Source organism: Corythoichthys intestinalis, chromosome 1 (genome assembly GCF_030265065.1).
Source record: "Corythoichthys intestinalis isolate RoL2023-P3 chromosome 1, ASM3026506v1, whole genome shotgun sequence".
NCBI lineage: Eukaryota > Metazoa > Chordata > Actinopteri > Syngnathiformes > Syngnathidae > Corythoichthys > Corythoichthys intestinalis.
The window spans coordinates 46,222,280-46,248,301 of NC_080395.1; the positions used below are offsets into that span (position 1 = coordinate 46,222,280).

The window sequence follows — 26,022 nt, forward strand, 5'->3', positions numbered from 1 at the left end:
TTTTTTTTTTTCAAACTTGAGTCTTGAAAAAGAGGGGTTCGTGTTATAATCAGGGCCGTCTTATATTAGGGCCAATACGGTATTAAGAGTTATAATGATAACTATAGCATAAAGAACATGCTAACAAATTTACCAAACCATCAGTATCACTCCAAAACACCAAAATAACATGTGAAATGATATAATAACGTGTTAATAATTTCACACATAAGTTGCTCATGAGTATAAGTCGCACCCCCAGCCAAACTATGAAAAAAACTGCGACTTATAGTCCGAAAAATACAGTATGTACTGTATGTACCTGCAGACAGTACTGTGTTCCCGTACGAGTGGAGAAAAATGAATGCATTACTTTGTGCTTTCTAACCTCAACATTTATTATTTATTCATTGCACAAATGTTTCCATCATCATCTCCAAGGTTACATGCCTCCTCGTTTCATCCGTTCGGTTACTGCATAAGACAACAATACTGACCTGCATCCCCTTACCTCCATCAGGAGCCCAGCCCTGATTGGCTGCTTTGTGGTGGACAGGCTGTATTTTGAGGAGATCGGTCTGTTGGATGAAGGCATGGAGGTGTACGGGGGGGAAAATGTGGAGCTGGGCATTAGGGTGAGTAATGTTTTCACCTTGTGTGGCCATGCACCATTGTTCATCCGTGAAATATGTGCAAAATTACCAAACCTAATGGTTGTTTGTGGAGCAAGGTCACACTCACTATTCACTTTCAGTATGCGCAGTCTCTTAAGAAATATCGATCAAGACGGACGCACTGGGGTTAAGTACTGCGGTTTGTGGTTGGGACTGCCATTATAACTACATCACAATCGTCTGATAAAAGATTTGCATTGTGCATCATGTTTTTGTTTTTTTTACATAGTGGTTGATGCAGTGTGCATCGCACATAATTAGGTTTCCCTTTATCACCATATCTGAGTCTATTTATATCTTTCAGCTTTTTCTCCAAAGCATGTTGACTTTTATTATAGTCAGCAAAGCAATTATGGTCATGCATCTTGCAAGCAGTTTATTTGGGCCACGAAGAACCTAAACTGGTGTAATGCAAAGTGAACAGCATACCATCTCTTTCCTTAAAAAGTATACACAGCCCTGTTTAAACATCAAGTTATTGTGCGGTAGAAAAATGTGATCAAGATAAACAATAATTAATTGATAAAAAATGTAATTATTTTCAAAAGGTGATTTAACAACAAACTGAGATTGTATGATTGCACAAGTGGAAGCCTATAGTTATCCTTGTCACTACCATTTCTACATATGATCCAACCACTAATTGATTGAGGTGTGTCCTAAACTTTGTTGTTGCTGTTTCTTATGTGACAGTAACACATAGCCGCATGAAATTGCTGATGTTTCTTTTTTCCTTGTCAGCATTTTCCAAAGAATAAGATCAGATCCATTAACGCAGTAAAGTATGGCTGTTGAATTGGCCTTCTAAAGTGGTCTGATGCTATTGTTTGGTACTCTGATAATATGATGCACTACAGAACAAGTTGATGGCTATGTTCATTTCAACAAACTGCTGCTCTGCGCACACCGTGCACATCATCACAAAGCACATTGCAGCAAAATTGTACATGTGTGGTAAGAGCACAACTCCACATGTTGAGTGTGATTGAGTTCATCAAGTGTTTCTTAGCAGAGCAAAGGCTTCCAGGTTATTGTTGGCTGGCATCCTTGTAACGACAAAACATTTTAGTTGTTAGCTTTTCGAGTGACTAATGTGATATTGTGTTTTTAACAGAGAGTACTGGGATTATTCTAGTTCATTTTGGTGTGAAATTCTCTTTGTGCTGTACTTTATCTGTACTGCAAGAATGCACTTGTTTCACAGAAATGCTCCATAAGTGAATCTTTTCCAAAGTTGACGAGAAGTGAGCTTGTTTTTGTGCGGCACAGAAACGACCATTTGAATGCTATTCTCAGCATCCGCACGACTATTTTTTTCGACTATTACTGCATGCACTGGATATTATGGGAGGATGCTGAATGAAAGAAAGGTCACTTGTGACAAAGATGGCCAGAAGAGGCGAGGTTCGTGCTGAGAGTGTTTTTTTTTTCTAGGAATGACATTGTTCCTCAGACTCAAACGGCATGTTGTTTACTTTCACTGCTTGAGACCGGCCTTTGCTTGCCTCCAGGCTGACAGTTCAGCTATGGTTTGGAAAATTCAGAGCCTACGGAGGCTGACTTGTCTGCCGCGTGCCGTTTATGCCTTCACACCAGCTGCGAGCATGACTGGCAGCCGAAGGATCCTCAGAGACAAACTAGGCCGACAGCTACAGGCTTTGGCAGAGGCTTGAAAGTGGCATCCTGGGTAAAATGAAAGAGAAAATTTACCCGTGATGTCTGTTGTCAATCAGTCACTGCACTCTAATTAGCTACACTGACACCAATGTTTATTTTATGTGACTGTCTCGTGAGATGAAGTTGGTAGATGCCCTAAATCACGTGCATAAACTTGTTTATAGTTGTCACAGGGATTTCCTTACTTTCTAAAAGGTCGATTTTGCTCAAACTGTAATTATAACGTGGCTGAATTTTACATCATTTTATAACGAGGTTGCATCAAAATGAAAGCTGCTTCTAATATTTTTCTTTTATCTGTACAGAAAGGGATCTCATATGATAGATATGATGATAATACTAAAAGGAATTGGATTAAGGAATTATGCAAGAGACATCCTTTTTTTCCCCCTGTTGTACCATTTAATTTAATCTAAATGTAAATGCCATCAGAGTCTCTTGCAAGTAATTCTGGAAATGGTAGCTCTTTTTTCACTTTATTCTGCCAGGATAGGTTAGACCTTTTATGCCACTTTAGCTTTACTGCTGGGGCTTAGTTCACTTGGGTATATCAGGTTTGAATCCCACTGCAAACTGAAACGTGAACATTGGGAGAGATGCTTCTTTCAGCAAGGCACCAATGCCAAAATTGCTGGTAAACCTCTCATCTTGACTTTTGAAGCATTTCCCATCTATAGTTTTATTACAGCGACAACCAAAGTAGTGCCAATGCTGCATGCCCAGAACAGAGAAACTAAGCAGACATCATCAATAGTTTCAACTGTTCCCTGGAAATTTGTACTAACAATGAGGATCGTTGAGAGCACTAAAATACTGAAAATGCCCCCCCAAAAATTGTAATAATAATAACCTACTACAATATGCATAAGGATCATAAATATCAATTACGACATAACATTGTGTGTGCACTATAAAGCACTGTTTGAGTGTGTATTAATGTGACACAAAAGTACAATTTAAAATTAAACATGCTGTTGCTCTTGCAGTAATATATTGACTTATTTTGGTGCAAAATACAGACAAGATATTAAAACTGAACTTAATGGATCCATAATAGCTTCCTAACATTGAACAGGTGTAGCTAATATTATCCCTTTATAGGGCACACATTTAATTCGTTGACTGCCACTGACAGCGCTAGAAGTCTAATCCATCTTGACTTGGAGGTGTGAATATGTTCATTTCCCCGCTCCCAGGCAAAATGTATAGCACCGTCAATGGCACTGTAAAATGGGAATTCACAGCACTCACAGTTTCAATAAATTGGATGACTATTGTTCTCAACGGAAGGCAATGAGTTATATTCAGTGAAATCTAAAATAACTATATGAATAAAAATCAACTTTAGAATGTTATTTGGGGCTTTAACCAGAGTGTTTTCTATTTTTTTTTAAAATTTATTTTATTAACTTTGTTTGTACTAACATTTTATTAATGTATTATTTTCTCTATTCATAAACGTTCTATAAAAATAAAGTTTTTTTGTAAGGGGCAGCACGGTGACTGAGTGGTTAGAGCATGGGTCCCCAAACTACGCCTCCACATTTGGTCCAGCCCCCTGAACAATACCAGAGAGTATTTTGATTTTTTTTTTTCCCCCAATAGTGTTATTTATTTTCTAGCTTTTTTTCTGTGAAGAACCCAGAGAGGGTTATTATCTATTTAATTAATATCGTTATTGTAGGAAAGCCCCATTGCATGTTTGTGCTTTAGTTTAATTGTTACTACGCTGGCCCTTTAAGGAAAGCGACGCGAGTCACTTTGGTTCATACTACAGGTCTTAATGGACAAATCCGATTTTTTGTCATATCTGTTTTTTTGGCGTGCCCGTTCAGACTACCTTTGTCCATTGAGACCATTCAAGTATTAAACATGCGCACTAATTCGCAGTCCGACAAGCGCTGAGCAAGACGACCCGCATGCGCAGAAGCATCAAAACAAATGACCACACATGCTGGCTGTCATCCATCATTCCAGGGATATCATATTTTGCTTTTTAAAAAGAGGACACAAATAACAGACATAAATAATCCCAGTTTAGGTTTATATTCAAAGTTTATGGATCGATAGCATGCACGCACTGTCCGTGCATGTTACACACACATACGGGCAGTTTGCCCCGACTCTTGGCCGTGTAAGCAACTTTGAAATATTGCTTATATGGAGAAGACAGAAAACCTATCATTCTCAGGCTTATCCTCAACCCATTTTTATTTTTATTTTTTATGACTGTTGTCAAGTCCGACCCTTCCTAAAAAGCCGTGTTCAAGACATGCTAGCCGCTAATAAAGCACAGCTGCACCGCAACCGTAGCGTCTCTCTCGCTTTTTGATGATGTAATTGCTGCATGAGTTCCGATTTGAGACTGGACAGTACAGACCGCCGCGACAGTCTGGAAAAATGTGGCACAGATCGCACATACGAAAGTGACCCGGATCGGATTTGAAATGGTCCAGTTCTATGCGACTTGTCACGTTCAGACTGTCAAGTTAATGCCTCACTCGAGTCGGACAAACACGAAAAAATCGGATTCGTGCATTAAGACCTGTAGTATGAACGTAGTCTTTCTCTCCTCCCTTCATTGGCGCGCACGAGTTACTGTCTCTCCTCCCTTCACTGCCGGTGTACACGACTCACTTTTTCCTTCTTTCACTGCCTGCGGTTTGTTCCTCAAACTGCCGTCCTGTTTAGTGGCAATCCAAGTGTTGTGTGTGAATGAGAGAGGTGGGTATATTGCAGAAGTGTGCCTTGACAGTGTATAAACACGTTTGGCAGATGAGTTACCTGCTTAGGGTCCCTTGTATTCGTTAGCCGCCACGGGCTAACCGCTAGCTGCCGTGTGCTAACCGTTAGCCGCTAGCGCCAATCGTTAATGCTAATCGTTGGCCCCTTTGGCTACATGATGGAGACTGAATTTTGTTTGTTGCCAATTCACTTATCTAAATTGTTAGTTCTTTTCCTGCTTAATGTGTATGCTCATTATTGTGACTGATTAGCATTGTATGCATTATGTAAGTGTATTTCATTTATATTATATTGTTGTTCCTGTTAATTTAGATTCTGTATGTTTATAATACAGTATATATTTTATAGGTTATATATATATTATTACTGACATGTTATATGGTTATCTTGTATTCACAGAAACCACAATACAACAAAATAAATCTCATACTCCTTTCATCATCATTAAAGGAAACAAATACATCCTGAACGTCCCCGGTTGATTCTCTGATCGGAGTCACAACTCCATAGCGTTGCCGGCTTTATACCACACACCCACAGAGGGATCCCCAGTCAAATTAACCCTCTTTTTCAGTTATTATTATTTATTATTATTATTATTATTATTTTATTTACTTTTGTTCCGTGAAGAGTCCAAAAGGGGTTATTTGATTGTGGCTTTCTGAAAAACAATACATTTTTACATTTTAGGCACTCCTGCAGTCGTCACACTTTTTCTGTTACAAACTAGCCCCGGCCCCTCATCAGAGAAGGGAAAAGTTATGTGGCCCCCACAGGAAAAAGTTTGGGGACCCTTGGGTGAGAGCGTCCGCCTCACAGTTCTGAGATCAAGGATTCAATCCGGGGTTCTAGCCTTGCTGTGTGGAGTTTGCTTGTTGTACCCGTGCCTGAGTGCGTTTTCTCCAGGTACACTGGTTTCCCACCATATCCCAAAAACATGCAGTGTAGGCTGATCGAATCCTCCAAATTGCCTGTAGGTATGAGTGTGTGCGAGAATGGTTGTTTGTCTTGTTGTGCCCTGCGATTGGCTGGCAACCAATTCAGGGTGTAATCTGCCTACTGGCCACAGTTAGTTGGGATACACTCAAAAAAATGCACATGCACTATCTTAACTTTTAAATAGGTGTTTTTTATGGGTTGTTCCGATCATGTTTTTTTGCTCCCGATCCGATCCCGATCGTTTTAGTTTGAGTATCTGCCGATCCCGATATTTCCCAATCCGATTGCTTTTTTTTTGCTCCCGATTCAATTCCAATCATTCCCGATAATTTTTCCCGATCATATATCATATCATTGGCAATGCATTAAGAAAAAAATGAATAAAACTCGGATGAATATATACATTCAACATACAGTACATACAGTAAGTACTGTATTTGTTTATTATGGTAATAAATCCTCAAGATGGCATTTACATTATTAACATTCTTTCTGTGAGAGGGATCCACGGATAGAAAGACTTGTGACTTGGTATATTGTGACTACATATTGCCATCTAGTGTATTTGTTGAGCTTTCAGTAAATGATACTGCAGCCATTCAACCCAAATGCATGATGGGAAGTGGAACCATGACTGTGCGTAGTGCTACCAATTGATATATCTTCTCTGCGTTGGGAATTAACATAAGGTGTTAAGAAAAGATCAATTGCTACCTTGCTTTCCCACATTGCTTCCCATGATATTTCTAATCGTAGGGAGGGGGATTGTAAGGCTTTAGGGTAAAATTCAGGGTAAAATTGCCAGTTAGGCCCGTGTTCTGCACTAGGGTCCCCCACTCATCCAGAATATTAACAACATCACAATGAATATTTAAAACTAAACACTCCTATTGTAAGAACACAAATTGACACATTTTAAATTGCCTTAAAAAGGTTTGATGACCTAAAATCATGACTTTTCCTGAAAGGGTTATTGTCATTGAAGGACACACTTAAAACCATTGTGCCCTCAGCAATGCACATTGCTGAAAGGCAGACAAGCTGCTTTTCATCACACCTGCTGGGGTTATTGAGTAGCACTGAGAGAAGACCAAAGCCTAATCATGGAATCCCCGTGGAGAGAAGGCACAGACGGCAGGGACAGCAAAGCAGCAGTGTTTGCTTAGTGAGATTTCCTCTCCAACTTTATCTTCTGTCCAGTATCTGTGACACAATCAAACAGGCTTCCTGCAGTGATATCCTGCTAAGGCTAAGCTTGCTGGTGTTACTGAGTTGTGTTTTAAATTCCAAATACTCTTTGGACATCTTTCTTCAAATAAAATCTGTATTATTTCAATCACAAGAAGAACACCTGAGGCTTCTAATTACAAGTGTAAAAAATATTGTAGAAAATATCATGTTACAGAGAAGGGGAAAGTACTGTTGTTCAGTGGTGCCTTGAGATACAAGTTTAATTTGTTCTGTGACTGTCCTCAAACTCATAATTCATTCTGTCAAGACTTTCTCTGGATGAAATGTGGATGCTGGGCCGCTTTGGCCCCAGCGGTGTCCAATGAAGCACGACATCAGTGAAAAGGAGGGAGGGAAACATACTGCCACTCATTAAATGTTTCATAATACAGTATTCATTTCCCTTCAACAATTAACTGGTTGGCTGCCATTGATGGCAATAGGTGTACGATTAAGCCTGTCGCGATGTGCAATAATTCCATTTATCGCACGGTAAAAGAAAATGAAGGCGGTAATTTTCCCACTCTGATTTATCACCTCACGTGCGTATGTGCGCGTGCGGCAGATGTGTGGCGGACGTGCTGTTAAAAGTTTGGCTTCCTTATTACCAACAGTGCAATATGCTGTGACGAGGTTTCACTCTGTTTTATTGACTTCTGGGTTTGTTCGTTTTATACATTTCAGTTTGCGTGACCATCATTCAATGGAGGAAGGCGGGGCCGAGTGCACTTTCGGCGTACAGCAATAAACGAGCAGAAAATGGACAGAAAATCTTGATTTGCAAGCCAAACACCACAGCCCCGGTGTGGGAATATTTTGATTTTAAACCAAATGAAAATGGCGAGGCAACAAAAAAGGACGAACACAGTCTGCAAAATGTGTTTGGAGATGGTTTCAACAAAGAGGGCCAACACAACAAATCTACATGCTCATTTGAAACACTATCACTCTCTTTAGTTTTCACTGCTTGGTAAGAAAACTGCATCGCAACAAACGGAGCCTTCCTCGTCACGGCAATCGAAAATTACAGAGGTAATCGCTTGATTTTAGAAATACAAACGAGACCCCGCAAAATGGCTTTGCTTCACGGAAAGTGTAGTCCACTACATTGCTGAAGAAATGAGAGCGTTTTACCTCTGTTTAATGTTGTTTGACACTTAAGGCTAGGTTCATACTGCAGGTCTTAATGCACGAATCTGATTTTTTTGTGTTTTTTCGACTCAAGTGACGCATTAACGTGACGGTCTGAACGTGACAAGTCGCATAGAAGTGGACCATTTCAAATCCGATCCGGTTCACTTTCGTATGTGGTCTAAATCCGATCTGGGCCACATTTTTCCAGAATGTGGCTGGCGGTCTGAACTTTCAAGTCTCCCGAATCGGAATTCATGCAGCAATGACTTCAGCAAAGCGAAAGCGGCAGGCAGGCAGGACAGGAGCGATGTAGCTGTGTATTAGCTTCTAGCTTGAACTCTGCTTTTATGCACGAAGCGGGCTTGACCACAGTCATAAAAAAATAATGAAGAATAGGATGAGCCTGACAATTTTCGATTTTCATTCTATACGCCGAATGAGCAATATTTCAGTATTGCTTACATGGCCGAGACAAGGCAAATTGACGCACCTACGTCATGTTATGCACACAAGTCAAGGATTATGTGCGTGCGTGTACGCGTTCTATCAGTCCATATAAACTTTGAATAAAAGACTAAACGGGGATTATTAATGTCTGTTATTTGTGCCATCTTTTTGGAAATCAAAATATGATCACCCTGGAATGTCATACAGCTAGCATGTTTAATTTGTTTTGATAATTCTGCGCACGTGGGTCACTTTGCTGAGCGCATCTCGGACTGCAAATTAGTGCGCATGCGTGATACTTGAATAGGCTCCATGGACAAAGGCAGTCTGAACGGGCACGCCCAAAAAAACTTAAATACTTATTTGCCCCGCTGTATGACAAAAAATTGGATTTGTGCATTAAGACCTGCAGTATAAACCTAGCCTTAGTGAAGCCAAATTTTTGTTACTGCTACTTAATTAATCTATTTTTCTATGTTGTTGTGTAAGTGCAATTGTTTATGTTACTACAACTTCATACCTCTGTGCCTAAATGCTTAATTATTGAAGTTTGATTTTTTTTTTTTTTTTCCTTGAAAAATACATTTTATTTATTCTGTGTTTCTGTGCGGTATTGATATTGTTGTTTTTTACTTAAAAGAGGCACGGTCTATTGTTTTTAGTTGTGATTTCTTAAAAAGTATTTTTGAATTTAAGAGTAAACGTTCATTGCGTTTAAATGGGTGTACTTAACATTACTTAGTCTTATTAATACAGTGCCTTGCAAAAGTATTTGGCCCCCTTGAATCTTGCAACCTTTCGCCACATTTCAGGCTTCAAACATAAAGATATGAAATTTAATTTTTTTGTCAAGAATCAACAACAAGTGGGACACAATCGTGAAGTGGAACAACATTTATTGGATAATTTCAACTTTTTTAACAAATAAAAAACTGAAAAGTGGGGCGTGCAATATTATTTGGCCCCTTTACTTTCAGTGCAGCAAACTCACTCCAGAAGTTCAGTGAGGATCTCTGAATGATCCAATGTTGTCCTAAATGACCGATGATGATAAATAGAATCCACCTGTGTGTAATCAAGTCTCCATATAAATGCACCTGCTCTGTGATAGTCTCAGGGTTCTGTTTAAAGTGCAGAGAACATTATGAAAACCAAGGAACACACCAGGCAGGTCCGAGATACTGTTGTGGAGAAGTTTAAAGCCGGATTTGGATATAAAAAGATTTCCCAAGCTTTAAACATCTCAAGGAGTACTGTGCAAGCCATCATATTGAAATGGAAGGAGCATCAGACCACTGCAAATCTACCAAGACCCGGCCGTCCCTCCAAACTTTCTTCTCAAACAAGGAGAAAACTGATCAGAGATGCAGCCAAGAGGCCCATGATCACTCTGGATGAACTGCAGAGATCTACAGCTGAGGTGGGAGAGTCTGTCCATAGGACAACAATCAGTCGTACACTGCACAAATCTGGCCTTTATGGAAGAGTGGCAAGAAGAAAGCCATTTCTCAAAGATATCCATAAAAAGTTTCGTTTAAAGTTTGCCACAAGCCACCTGGGAGACACACCAAACATGTGGAAGAAGGTGCTCTGGTCAGATGAAACCAAAATTGAACTTTTTGGCCACAATGCAAAACGATATGTTTGGCATAAAAGCAACACAGCTCATCACCCTGAACACACCATCCCCACTGTCAAACATGGTGGTGGCAGCATCATGGTTTGGGCCTGCTTTTCTTCAGCGGGGACAGGGAAGATGGTTAAAATTGACGGGAAGATGGATGCAGCCAAATACAGGAACATTCTGGAAGAAAACCTGTTGGTATCTGCACAACACCTGAGACTGGGACGGAGATTTATCTTCCAACAGGACAATGATCCAAAACATAAAGCCAAATCTACAATGGAATGGTTGAAAAATAAACGTATCCAGGTGTTAGAATGGCCAAGTCAAAGTCCAGACCTGAATCCAATCGAGAATCTGTGGAAAGAGCTGAAGACTGCTGTTCACAAACACTCTCCATCCAACCTCACTGAGCTCGAGCTGTTTTGCAAGGAAGAATGGGCAAGAATGTCAGTCTCTCGATGTGCAAAACTGATAGAAACATACCCCAAGCGACTTGCAGCTGTAATTGGAGCAAAAGGTGGCACTACAAAGTATTAACGCAAGGGGGCCGAATAATATTGCACGCCCCACTTTTCAGTTTTTTATTTGTTAAAAAAGTTTAAATTATCCAATAAATTTTGTTCCACTTCACGATTGTGTCCCACTTGTTGTTGATTCTTGACAAAAAATAAATATTTTATATCTTTATGTTTGAAACCTGAAATGTGGCGAAAGGTTGCAAGGTTCAAGGGGGCCGAATACTTTTGCAAGGCACTGTATATACTCTATTCTTACTGTGTTATTGTAAATTGTTATTAAAAAAAAATGGGGGCAGGGCGCAATAATATCGCATATTGCAATAATTTATGAGAGGATTTATCGCCCACTAAAATTTGTTATCGTGACAGGCCTATGTACAATTCATTTCAAATGCACTAGATGTCTATTTCTGTCAGAAAAGACATACTGTATTATGAAATGTTCACGGTGGGCATTGTAGTTAAATTAAACAGGGCTTAGCTCTACAAAACATGGATGTAAATGAGACATGCAAGTAAATACATATAGTATCCCCGTTCCACCACACACCATTTCCAAGATTTGATACAGCTCATTACACAACGACAGGTTTTATTGCATTTTGTTTCGCTTCATCTGCGCAGTGACTGCCGTGGCAATTTTTTGGAAAGTGATTTGGCTATCAAGCTTTATCTGTAAATTTTCTAGTACCTCCAAGTAAATTGTTCAGCGCGAAAGGGTTGCGGATGGGGCATGTCTTTTCATTTTATTTACAGTTGATGGGGTCAGCAGTCAGTGGTAAGATACATTTTCTGCTTGGACTGCGTATATTAGGGGTCCAAACATATTTATCATCTTATAAAGGATCAGCTGAGTTCAGATTGTCATTTCTCCACGGAAAAGCTCAGCTTCAATTCCTGCACCATCATCATCATCTGCAGCACTGAGTCAGTAACGCTGAGGCAGATATTCAAGTCGCTCCTTGAAGGTTGACGTTATAAGCACTATATGTTCTATATTAAAACCACTTAACAATACATTGATATAGGTAAAGTAGTATAGCGCAGACCTGTTTTTTTTCCCTTCAATTCCCTCCATCACAAGCTGGATCAGAAAATTGCCCTTGGCGGCTCCTTGGCTTTCTTTCTTTCTCTACCATAAGCCCAAAATGGACACACTCCAAATTTCATGGACGCCTGGTTTGATCACACCGTTGTGCACAATGACCTACTTGACGTGATGTGACTTTGTCCTGGCGCTATGTTTAGACATTATCAGCTGTGTAGCTCAAAGGTTTTTTTTTTTTTTTTTTTTTTTTTTTAATTGAGTCAAAGTTAGTCAAACGTTAGTCAATTCACTTCATTCTCTGCTGTCTAGTTTACACATATCCTAGCCTGTGATTTTGCCCATCTCAACTTTATATTAGCAACCAGTAACAACAATAGACGTCTTATCTTTTTTATCATTTTCATGTTCATTCATTCATTTTTCAAGCCGTTTATTCTCACGGAGCCTATCCCAGCTAATAGGCGGGGGTACACCCTGAATCGGTTGCCGGCCAATTGCAGGGCACAAGGTGACGGACAACCATTCGCGCACACACTCTTACCGAGGGACAATTTAGTGTGTTCGATCAGCCTACCATGCATGTTTTTGGGATGTAGGAGGAAACCGTAGCATCCGGAGAAAACCCACGCAGGCACTGGGAGAACATGCAAACTCCACACAGGAAGGCCGGAGCCCGTGATCGAGCCCTTAAACTGAGACCTGTGAGGCGGACGTGCTAACAACTCTGACGCTGTTCCGCTCATTTTCATGTTGTCATTATGAATGATGATGTATTTGTTTTAACCCTTACAGGGCACTCGTTTAACTCACTGGATTCCATTGATAGCACTAGACATCCAATCCATTTTATCTAGGTGGGGCAAATGAACCATCGTCCACTCGCTTCTCCTAGTCAAAATGGATTCAACGTCTAGCGCCGTGAATGGCGTGCAATGAGTTAAATATGATAAAGTAAAAGAAAATCAACTTTTGCATGTTACTCAGGGCTGTAACCGAAGTATTTTTCTTTTTCGTGTATTAATTTAGGTTTTGTTAACGTTCTATTAATTTTTAAATGTATTTACAGTGGCGCAAATAAGTATTTAGTCAACCACCAATTGTGAAAGTTCTCCTACTTGAAAAGATTTGCGAGGCCTGTAATTGTCAACATTGGTAAACCCCAACCATGAGAGATTGAATGTGGAAAAAAAACAGAAAATCACATTGTTTGATTTCTTAGAATTTATTTCCAAATTAGAGTGAAAAATAAGTATTTGGTCAAAAACAAACAAGCAAGATTTCTGGCTGTCAAAGAGGCCTAACGTCTTCTAACGAGGTCTAACGAGGCTCCACTCGTTACCTGTATTAATGGCACCTGTTTTAACTCATATCGGAATAAAAGACACATGTCCACAATTTCAGTCAGTCACACTCCAAACTCCACAATGGCCAAGACCAAAGAGCTGTCAAAGGACACCAGAGACAAAATTGTAGACCTGCACCAGGCTGGGAAGACATATACAATACAATATACACAATAGGTAAAACGCTTGGTGTAAAGAAATCAACTGTAGGAGCAATTATTAGAAAATGGAAGACATAAAAGACTACTGATAATCTCCCATGATCTTGGGCTCCATGCAAGATCTCACCCCGTGGTGTCAAAATGATAACAAGAACGGTGAGCAAAAATCCCAGAACCACACTGGGGGACCTAGTGAATGACCTACAGAGAGCTGGGACCACAGTAACAAAGGCTACTATCAGTAACACAATGCGCCGCCAAGGACTCAAACCCTGCACTGCCAGACGTGTCCCCCTGCTGAAGCCAGTACACGTCCAGTCCCATCTGCGGTTCGCTACAGAGCATTTGGATGATCCAGAAGAGGAATGGGAGAATGTGTTATGGTCAGATGAAACCAAAATAGAACTTTTTGGTAGAAACACAGGTTCTCTGTTTGGAGGAGAAAGAATAATGAATTGGATCCGAAGAACACCATACCCACTGTGAAGCATGGGGTTGGAAATATCATGCCTTGGGGCTGTTTTTCTGCAAAGGGACTAGGACGACTGATCTGTGTTAAGGAAAGAATGAATGGGGCCGTGTTTGACATTGAAAGTCCGTGTTGCCCAACGACAGCCCCAAAACATCACTGCTCTAGAGGAGATCTACATGGAGGAATAGGCCAAAACACAAGTAACAGTGTGTGAAAAGCTTGTCAAGAGTTACAGAAAACGTTTGGCCTCCGTTATTGCCAACAAAGGGTATATAACAAAGTATTGAGATTAACTTTTGGTATTGACCAAATACTTATTTTCAACCATGATTTGCAAATAAATTCTTTAAAAATCAAACAATGTGATTTTCTGGGTTTTTTTCCCCCACATTCTGTCTCTCATGGTTGAGGTTTACCCATGTTGACAATTACAGGCCTCTCTCGTATTTTGAAGTGGGAGAACTGGCACAATTAGTGGTTGACTAAATACTTGTTTGCCCCATGTATATTCATATAAATAATATAAAAAAAATACAATAATGGTTAATAATTAAAAAGAAATAAACAGTAGGCCTATATAAAAATAATTAAACTATAAAACGCAAAGATACTAGTACATGTAGAGAAAAAAAAAGGTATATTTACATTAGGGCTGTCAAACGATTACAATTTTTAATCGAGTTAATCACAGCTTAAAAATTAATTAATCATAATTCAAACCATCCCTAAAATATGCCATATTTTTCTCTAAATAATTGTTGGATAGGAAAGATAAGACACAAGACAGACATAAACATTTAACATACTGTACTTACAGTAAGTACTGTATTTGTTTATTATAACAATAAATCCACAGGATGGCATTAACATTATTAACATTCTTTCTGTTAAAGAGATCCACGGATAGAAAGACTTGTAGTTCTTAAAATATAATTTTGAGTACAAGTTAAAGTAATTTTATATTAAAACCCCTCTTAATGTTTTCGTTTTAAAAAAATTTGTAAAATTTTCAATCAAAAAATAAAGTAATAGCTTGCCATTGTTGACGTCGCCGAGCGGTGACGTCACATCGGGCTCCCTGCCATTCTTCCACAGTGTCTTTAACTACACAAGGTAGTGATTGAAATACACCACAAGGTGTCAATGGCGAGTTTTAGATTAATTAGAGATCAAGCCAAGTTTTATGTGTATTTTTCATAGCTATTTTGATTGGGAATGCCAGTTCTCTTTGCATTGAGCACTTGTCTTTTTGTGAACATTATTTTTTTGAGAGATAGGAATACTATTTTTGTTGTGCTTTCACTAAATGATACTGTAGCAACTTAACTGTTCCGCCCAACTGCATGATGGGAAGTTGGGCAACCATGACTGTCAGTGGTGGCTGCAAATGGTATACAGTATGTTCTGCGCTGTGTTCAATTAGGTGTGTTAAGAAAAAGATTTTCTCGTGCTCCGCCCAAATGCATGATGGGAAGTTGGGCAATCATGACTGTCAGTAGTGGCTGCAAATGGTATACAGTATGTTCTGCGTTGTGTTCAATTAAGCATGTTAAGAAAAAGATCGTCTCTTGCTCCGACCAAATGCATGATGGGGAGTTGGGCAACCATGACTGTTAGTAGTAGCTGCCAAAGCTTAAGCCAATAAAACGAAGGCGTGGTCCAATGAACGCCTGTTTCCACTCGCATGTCTCCAGTCATTCCGTTCATGCGTTAATTGCGTCAAATATTTTAACGTGTTAAATTTTTTATTTTTAATTACCACCCGTTAACACGATAAATTTGACAGCCCTAATTTATATACTAGTATTTCTCACCAGGTTAACTAAGACATATGTGACATTTGGACTAGATTCAGTCCAAATCCCTTTACTTCAGCCTTGCAGCATTGGGCAAAATGTACAAACTTTCTGCATGCAACATCATCATTAACTAGAATTTAACTTTCCCAGTGCTCACATGTTCCACAGAAAAAAATATTTTATGCAAGAAGACCATGCTGTTAAGCAGTGAGCCATGGCTCGTAACAAACCAGACTGGCGAGATACAGTAGCATTCGCCTCAGCACACCCGTGGATACGTATGCCCAGCTTGCAGTTAACATTATGGCTGATGTGGGTCCACATGGATAATAAACAAAAACATGTATTCATTATCTAAATGAAACCTTCCTTTTGTTTTTATTGTACAATTGGATTCATAGATTAAGTAACAAAATGCATGCAGAGGGAGGCATTAATGTTAGATAGATGCAAATTTTACAAATGAGAAAAAATATCTTCTATATCCTTTAAATAATATTTCTTTTTTGTGATGATTACGATCCATTAGAAATTGCCAAGAGTAATTTCCATGTTAACAAATAAAAGCTAGGCAATTAACCCATTCACTACTGCAAGCATTATACTGTATTCATCACTCTCTATGTGTCACAGTAGGTAGATAGTAAAAAGTGTCACTGATGGTGTATCACCTGAGTATGTTACTCAACGTCAGTCAACTTACTAAACAAATTTAGAGTTCCAAAAATTTGTATTTTCTAATCAATAAAAACACAGGAGTGCCCAAATGTATGCACCGGCTTATTTTTGTTTAAATAATTACTACGCATATTTTGTTTCTCCTAAAACTTTATTTCACTTCTCAATCATTACTGTGTTCATCTGCTACAGTGGGGCAAATGAGTATTTAGTGAACCACTAATTGTGCAAGTTCTCCCACTTGAAAATATTAGAGAGGCCTGTAATTGTCAACATGGGTAAACCTCAACCATGAGAGACAGAATGTAGAAAAAAAACAGAAAATCACATTGTTTGATTTTTAAAGAATTTATTTGCAAATCATGGTGGAAAATATGTATTTGGTCAATACCAAAAGTTCATGTCAATAATTTGTGATGTACCCTTTGTTGGCAATAATGGAGGTCAAACATTTTCTGTAACCCTTCACAAGCTTTTCACACACTGTTGCTGGTATTTTGGCCCATTTCTCCATGCAGATCTCCTCTAGAGCAGTGATGTTTTGGGGCTGTCGTTTGGCAACACGGACTTTCAACTCCCTCCACAGATTTTCTATGGGGTTGAGACCTGGAGACTGGCTAGGGCACTCCAGGACCTTGAAATGCTTCTTACGAAGCCACTCCTTTGTTGTCCTGGCTGTGTGCGGGATCATTGTCATGCTGAAAGACCCAGCCACGCCTCATCTTCAACGACCGTGCTGATGGAAGGAGGTTTTCACTCAAAATCTCTCGATACATGGCCCCATTCATTCTTTCCTTTACACAGATCAGTCGTCCTGGTCCCTTTGCAGAAAAACAGCCCCAAAGCATGATGTTTCCACCCCCATGCTTCACAGTGGGTATGGTGTTCTTCGGATGCAATTCGGTATTCTTTCTCCTTCAAACACGAGAACCTGTGTTTCTACCAAAAAGTTCTATTTTGGTTTCATCTGACCATAGCACATTCTCCCAGTCCTCTTCTGGATCATCCAAATGCTCTCTAGCGAACCGCAAACAGGCCTGGACGTGTACTGGCTTCAGCAGGGGGACACGTCTGGCAATGCAGGATTTGAGTCCCTGGCGGCGCATTGTGTTACTTATAGTAGCCTTTGTTACTGTGGTCCCAGCTCTCTGTAGGTCATTCACTAGGTCCCCCAGTGTGGTTCTGGGATTTTTGCTCACCGTTCTTGTTATCATTTTGACGCCACAAGGTGAGCTCTTGCATGAAGCCCCAGATTGAGGGAGATTATCAGTGGTCTTGTATGTCTTCCATTTTCTAATAATTGCTCCCACAGTTGATTTCTTTACACCAAGCAAAGAGTGAAGAGTTACAGAAAACGTTTGGCCTCCGTTATTGCCAACAAAGGGTACATAACAAAGTATTGAGATGAACTTTTGGTATTGACCAAATACTTATTTTCCACCATGATTTGCAAATAAATTCTTCAAAATCAAACAATGTGATTTTCTGGGTTTTTTTTCACATTCTGTCTTTCATGGTTGAGGTTTACCCATGTTGACAATTACAGGCCTCTCTAATCTTTTCAAGTAGGAGAACTTGCACAATTGGTGGTTGACTAAATACAATTTTGCCCCGCTGTATTTAATGTTGCTCCACTGATGACGTGTAGTTTATATTATAGATTCAGGGTGGAAAGGAGCGAGCCGCCATTAGTGGCAACTGCGCATGACCAAAATGATGTGAAGCGTGTGGTGATGCTGCATTTTTCATTTAGACGGCAGCCTAGCAAGCACAGCAACCGAATTGTTCCACTTTGGAGCCAGGAATGAAAAGCTTGCGTTTTTGCTTTCCGTTTTCACCGTCACCGTGAGAATGCAGGGCCAATCCACAACAGAATCGTTGCAGTTTGGTGTCCCAGCGTCACTGTGTAAACGGGCCCTCAGTAGTCTGCACATGTGCAAAGGGTTAGCTAAACTAGCACAATAGCTGCTAATTCTTGAGGGGGTGGGGAGCTGTGCTGCAGTGGGAGTAGCTAAACAGTGCACATGTCAGTGCAGGGAAATGTTTATGAGTCAAAGGCAAAGCTACACAGGACCGAGCATTTTAGCAGGTCCCACAGACAGACAGGAGTGATTTGACGGTTCTCAAACATATGTGAATGGTTCAGAAAACTCTACTCTACTCTAGATGTGTTTTTAACGAGTCTGGGCTTCCCTGCTAAAGCTGCTACCCCTGCGACCCAACCCCGCGGCAGATTGAGCGGCAGATGATGATTATGATATTTCAATCAGGATAGCATCCAAACAATGACAGAAGGGGGAAACATAAGTAAATGAACCCTCTACTTAAGGAGACTTAAAGAGCAATTGAAACTAATTTTTACCAAACAATTTAAGTCAGGTGTGTGCTCAATCACAAATGAGTGGTTTAAAGCTGCCCTGCCCACTATACAACACACACCTGGTAAGAATTGTCTTGATGAGAAGCATTGTCTGATGTGCATCATGGCTCGGTCAAAAGAGTTGTCTGAAGACCTGCAATCAAGGATTGTTGATTTGTATAAAGCTGGGAAAGGATACAAAACCATCTCTAAAAGTCTGGATGTTCATCATTCGACAGTCAGAGAAGTTGTCTACAAATAAGAAAGTTTGGCACTGTTGCTTCTATCCGAAGGAGTGGCAGTCCACCAAAGATGATGCCAAGAGTTCAGTGCAGAATACTCAGATAAATAAAAAAAAGAACCTTAGCGTGTCTGCTAAAGACTTACAGAAATCATTGGCACAGTCCAATATCTCTGTGCACGCATCAACTATATGTAAATCTATGGCCAAGAATGGTTTTCATACCTTATACTTTTATCTTTGCTGCTGTGTTGTTATGGGCACTGGAAACTAATTTCCCTGAGGGAACTCGCCCAAGGGATGAATACAGTTTATTGAATTGAATTGAATGAGAAGACTCCACGGAAATAGCCATTGCTGTCTAAAAAAAACATCGTTGCTCGTTTAATGTTTGCAAAAAGGCACTTGGACACTCCACTCAAAGTAGTGGCAAAATATTTTGTGGACTGATGAAACCAAAGTTGAATTGTTTGGGAGTAACGGGCAACGTTATGTGTGGAGGACAAATGGAACAGCTCACCAACATCAACACCTTATCCCCACCGTGAAGCGTGGTGGAGGGAGCATCATGATTTGGGGCTGTTTTGCTTCCTCAGGGCCTGGACAACTTGCAATCCTTAATGGAAGAACGAATTCAAATGTTCACCAGGATGTTTTGCAGGAAAACCTGAGGACGTCTGTCAGACAGTTGATGCTAAAAAGAGGTTGGATGCTGCAACAAGACAATGATCCAATACACAGAAGTAAATCAACTTTAGAATGGTTTCAGAAGAACAAAATACATGTTCTGGAATGGCCACGTCAAAGTCCAGAGTTGAACCCATTGAGATGCTGTGACATGACCTAAAGACAGCGATTCATGCCAGACATCACAGAAATCTGACTGAACTACAGCGGTTTTGTAGAGAAGAATGGGCCAAGATTAGTCTTGATCGATGAGCCAGACTGTTCTGCAGCTAGAGGAAGGGTCTGGTTGAAATTATCGCTGCCAAAGGGAGGGCACAAAATATTAAATGTGATGGTTCACTAACTTATTTTTCCCCCTTCTGTCATTGTTTGCATACTATCTTCATTAAAATATGAAAACTTATAAATGTTTGGGTGGTTTTAGATGAAGCAGCCAGTTTTTCCATCTGTATGATTTTGACAAAGATCAGATCACATTTGCTGGTGATTTTATGCAGAAATGTGAGAAATTCCAAAAGGTTCAGATATTTTTCATAACACTGTAAATGCCTCTCATTATAGTAAAATAATTTCTAGCCTTGTTGAGGCAGATTTGATGTCTTAAATGCAGTGACACTTAGTCAATTGCTAGTGAGAGCTGACGCATTATCTAACGCTACCCCATGTGAAATCATTCTTTTACATTGTTGAAGAATGGGGGTGTAATGCAAAAAAGAATGAAGTGGCTGGTAAATGCTCTGATAGCAGACAGTGTGAGATGATGCATACAAGTAGAAAGTCGATGCCAATTATTTGTACTGCTCTGGGCAGCAGAGGAGGAGCAGATTTACCTTGCATGTTCTTTGATGTGAAGAGTTATCATAGCTGGCTGAGAAAATGCAAAATGATTGCAGTGGGAAATATTTTTGGTGCCTTTTTTTTTTTTAGAAACCATCTTGGTGCTTTGAAGGATGGGAGATTGGGTGCAGTGAGATGAAAACAGAATGCTTCAATACAAGGATGAAATGGAAAAATGAAATTTCTAAAGTAATATTCTCCATCACATGTTCATTGAAATGTTCCTTTTTTAGTGAAGAGGCCATTTATGCTCTGCAATTAGCCTTCTTTCAGGGCCAGGCGGAAAGTACCTGGACTATTTGCAGAAGAGCTCAAATTAAAAAGTCGACACAGACCTGTTCAAATACAGTCTTTTGTAATATAACAAAAGGAACCAAAATTTAAACATTCTAAACTTTTTCAAACAATAAAGTGGCCTAAAATTTACAGTATAACTCAGAAGATTTATTTTTCGAAAGTTGAGGCGAGTTGAAGTCAAAATAACCAACATCGTTGGAGGCATACCGGTAGTTTTTGTAAAACTGTATAACATGTTCTCATTGTCTTTAATGTTTGTATTGCCATCAAATAAATTTGGTGCATACTCTAACAAAAAAAGCCACGAAGAATGTACTTCCATTAAATGGTACGTCAGACTACCGATGTTTATCAGTAAAATGCAGCCTACCTCAGCCACTTCTCTACCTCAGGCCTCCAGTGATGACTCATGGCATGACTGATGGATGAACCCGTGCCTCTCCCGTTTCAGGGTGAACGAGGCAACACTATAAAGCACTTTTAGGCCTGTGAAGATAGAAAGTCGATTTCAAATCGCAGCTTATTTATCTGTAATGAGCTACAACTTGAAAACTCTAGTAGATAACGGTGTGTAGTCTGTGTGAAGACATTGAGAACAACCACTCAGCACTAGCATTACACACAGGTTAAGCGAGTGATTACGTGTGGTTTTAACATGTATAGTACTGTATAAGTAAAACTGTTGTATTGTTCTCATTTTAATGGTAAATGAGAGCAAGGTCTACAATACTAGTAACTTGAATGCTGTTTGACAAAACTAAAAAAAAAACAAGGTTGCTTATATCTCAATTAAAGCATGAGAGCCTTAAAAAGTTCAAAAAGTTATTTGAATTTACCTCAGTCGCCTGTAAAGTGTGTGTGTGAATGATATTGATCCAAATACGGAATTTTATCCCTTGGGGATCAAAGAATTTGGGATTACGACTGAAAGTCCGATCCTAAAAAGTTATTCTTTTTGAATTAACCTTAAGTTTAAGTTAAGTTTGAATGATATTGACTGTGATGTAGGATTTTATTCTCTTGGAATCAGAAGCAATTTGGGATCTGGAATGAAAGCTTTCTCACACTTTCATCAGAAGCACAACAAATTACAACCTGCTATTGGGAGGTACTATTAAAAAACAAAATTATAATCTAAATGAAGCGCATTTAGTGATTGGGCTGTGAAACAGCAGCAATTGTCCCCGCAGAGCTGATTAGAAGACTGCACAATATGAAAGCTTTAAATGATTCCACTACATGCAGCGCATGCACACTTTGAAAAACGGAAGAAAGCGCCGCAATCACATACATTGTGCAACTGAGCTTCTGCCATAAAACACTTTGGTTGGCTCCACACAATAGAATCTGCTTATAGCTGGCTAATGCAAGTTTGAATGTAATAGTGACTATTAAAAAAATAATAATCCTTTACTGCACCATTATTTAGATAAATAACGCTGTTAGTGTCATCATCTACACAATCTGGTGCACTGTTTGCCTCTAATGTGAAAGTACACTTTAATAACTTCCCATTAAAACTACCTAAAACAGCATTCTTATCAGTAGCGGTCCATCACTAATGCTTGAATGTCAAGACAAAGTCGTCAAACAGTCCCAAACCTCCAGTCAGTCTTCATCATGTCATATTTTAGTGTCATTGGATTTTAACACTAGAAAACCCAACATTTTTTTAGCCTACTGGAAAGCCCAGAAGGGGATCAGATGATCCCCACAACTCTGGGTATCCACAATTAGCATCTGTATATGTGCAAATGAGTGTGTCATTGTCTCTCAAATAGGCCACTCAAGCACACAAGCAAACAACCTTACTCTAACCCACAAGGGTTGGTCAGTTTACACTGACTCTTGCCATGATAGTTTCAGTTATTATTTGAGAGTTTTATTTTTGAATATGGTTTTATTTTATTCATTCACTGCTCTGCCCATTTTTTCTTCTTCTCCTATAGCACACACAGGCAACCTTTTGTATAAATTACTGCAATGAAATAAACAAACGCACAGACCATTGCAACGTGTATAAAGTTATAATGAATGAAATAATCAATACATTTGTGACGACAAAAAAATCTCAAATGTTTTGGTCTCACAACCCAACCCAAGTGTGATCAGCTCTGCCATGTGGCTTTCTGAATGCAAAGTGCTAACTATGTCATGGGGCGGGGGATGTGCTTATCTTGATGACCGAGCTCGTGTGAGCGAACGACAGTCGACTGGCGGGGTGGATTTGAACAGGAGCAGGAAATTATGGTGGCTGAGAGGTGTCAGGCGAAATGCAAAGTCTCAACACTTTGCAAATAAAAAAAAGCATGAACCCCAATTGCAAACGCTTTGCAAAAGAAAAAAAGCATGAATGCAAACCGCCACAACACGATCCCCAGTTCCTAAAGCGCGATTGCAAATTGGCAAAAGCACGAACCCTAATTGCCACAACACAACAGCAAATGGTTCGCAGCACGAATGGCTCAGAAGGCAAATGCAAAGACACAGCAGCAAAAATCCCGCAACAGAACAGCAAAATCCCACAACACGACGGCAAGAGGATGACCTGGAACTACAAAAAAATAAGATTAAAAAAAAAAAAAAAAGGACGACATATTGTATATTGCTGTATGTGCTATCTGACCATCTCTACGGACCTCTGTGAAGTTGCCCCCCCCCCCCCCATCAGACATATTTATATAAAAATGATGTCAATCGTTTGTACTGTAAAAGCTTTGTTAGTGCTGCTTTCGTTCTAGAGATATTTACAATTCTTTTTGGGTAAATCTGAGGTCAGCTAGCCCCCCATTTCAATTCAGAATTGTGTCTGTCATTTGTGCTAGTTTGTGCTGCAATGGTTTTGTAGATCAGTATTATGCTTTTATTGAGATATTAATTTTAAGTGGTGACATCACTCGTAGCTTTTCCTTAGCTTAGCTCCCGTGGCTAATAGAGCATACCAACTCTCTCAATAACAGAGGTGTGTCCTAACAACTAACACGAACGTAGCACAAACGAATGGCAGCACTTCAGGACCATTTTGCAGTAAATGAGGGGCTTAGAGTGACGTCATCACTCAAAATTAATATCTAAAGCCCCCCAATTTACTGCGAAACGGACCCGAATTTGTTTGTGTTATGATCGTGCTTGTTAGGTAGGTAGCTAGGACACCCCTCTGTTATTGGGAGTTGGTATGCTGCATTAGCCACGGGAGATAAGCTAAGGAAAAGCTACGAGTGACATAACCACTCGAAATTAATATCTGAATAAAAGCATAATACTGATCTACAAAACTATTGCAGCACAAACGATTGACACAATTGTTAATTGAAATGGGGGGCTAGCTGACCTCAAATTTACGTATATAAGAATTGTAAGTATCTCTACAACGAAAGCAGCTCAAACAAAACTTTTACAGCACAAACGATTAACATCATTTCTATATAAATTTGCATCTGATGGGGGGGGGGGGGGGGGGACTTCACAGAGGTCCGTACAGATAGTCACAAAGCACATATAGCAATATAAAAAGTGTCGTCCTTTTTTTTTTTTTTTAACTTCCGGTCATCCTTTTGCCGAGTCCTTGCTGAGTGAGGCTGCTTTCTCTTTCGCTACTACTACTAGTCAGGCTACTTTCAGACACTTACTTGCCTACTGTAGGTTGATAAATTTGTAGGTAGATTTGTTTATTTCTTGGTCAAGCCAAAAAAATTTCTTTCAATCAAAATATATATGTTCAATCGAGAAAAAAAGTCACTTGAATGAAAGCAAAATGTGTTTGAACAAGTCAGGCTGCTGTTTCTTTGTTTGCAACCAGCCATTAGCTGTGGAAGGGGATTGGGCGTCAGGCTAATCTCAGACACTTTTTACTTGACAATAAACTTCTGAGGATATTTTGACAGTATTTTAATACCTCTAATTTATTCGGATGTATTTGTTTGAATACCCTCTACATGTTAAAAAACAATTTTGAAAAGATCAGTTAACAATTTACTGTGGATATACATTGATATACATAGATATTCAGAAATACTACAACAAAGCACACCAAGCAACAGTGGTAACAAGAAAAACACCTCACATGAAATGGCTGGAAAAAAATATGCAAAACTAGTAAATACCACTCTTGGTCCAGAAACAAGCTATCATTCAGGCAACTTTTGCATTCAAACACAGTTTGCTTTCATTCAAGTGACTTTTATTTTCTATTGAAAATATATACTTTGATTGAAGGAACCTTTTTTTTGGATTGACTAAGACATACAAAAATCTACCTACAAATTTATCAACCTACAGTAGGCAAGTAAGAAATAAGTGTCTGAAAGTAGCCTGACTAGTCGTAGTAGCGAAAGAGAAAGCAGCCTCACTCAGCAAGGTTTCGCCCAACCCCCCCCTCAGGTAAAGTAGCCTGACTGAGCCTGTTTCGCCCATCCCCCTCCTCAGCTAAAGTAGCCTGACTGAGCCTGTTTCGCCCCAACCCCCTCTTCAGCTAAAGTAGCTTGACTATCAGACACTTATTTCTTACTTGACACTAAACTGCTAAACTTCTGAGAATATTTTGATAACAGTATTTTAATAATTCTAATTCATTCGGATGTATTTGTTTGAATACCCTCTACATGTTAAAAAAACATTTTTGAAAAGATCAGTTAACAATTTACTGTGGATATACATTTATATTCATAGATATTTAGAAATACTACAACTAAGCACACCAAGCAACAGTGGTAACAAGAAAAACACCTCACATGAAATGGCTGGGAAAAAATATGCAAAACTAGTAAATACCACTCTTGGTTCAGAAACAAGCTATCATTCAAGCAACTTTTGCATTCAAACACATTTTGCTTTCATTCAAGTGACTTTTATTTTCTATTGAAAATATATACTTTGATTGAAGGAACCTTTTTTTGGGATTGACTAAGACATACACAAATCTACCTACAAATTTATCAACCTACAGTAGGCAAGTAAGAAATAAGTGTCTGAAAGTAGCCTGACTAATAGTAGCGAAAGAGAAAGCAGCCTCACTCAGCAAGGTTTTGCCCAACCCCCCCTCAGGTAAAGTAGCCTGACTGAGCCTGTTTTGCCCATCCCCCTCCTCAGCTAAAGTAGCCTGACTGAGCCTGTTTCGCCCCAACCCCCTCT

At 39.5% G+C, this 26,022-nt stretch overlaps 1 protein-coding gene across 3 annotated transcripts in view; it reads left to right on the top strand.

Moving 5' to 3' along the window:
- galnt18b (UDP-N-acetyl-alpha-D-galactosamine:polypeptide N-acetylgalactosaminyltransferase 18b) overlaps positions 1 to 26,022 on the top strand; it is a 121,692-nt gene that overhangs the window by 76,254 nt on the left and 19,416 nt on the right. For all 3 annotated transcript variants that reach the window (XM_057834201.1, XM_057834216.1, XM_057834210.1), the window contains exon 6: positions 500 to 614. In XM_057834201.1, the coding sequence (XP_057690184.1) occupies positions 500 to 614 (115 nt within the window). The remainder of the gene's footprint in view (positions 1 to 499; positions 615 to 26,022) is intronic.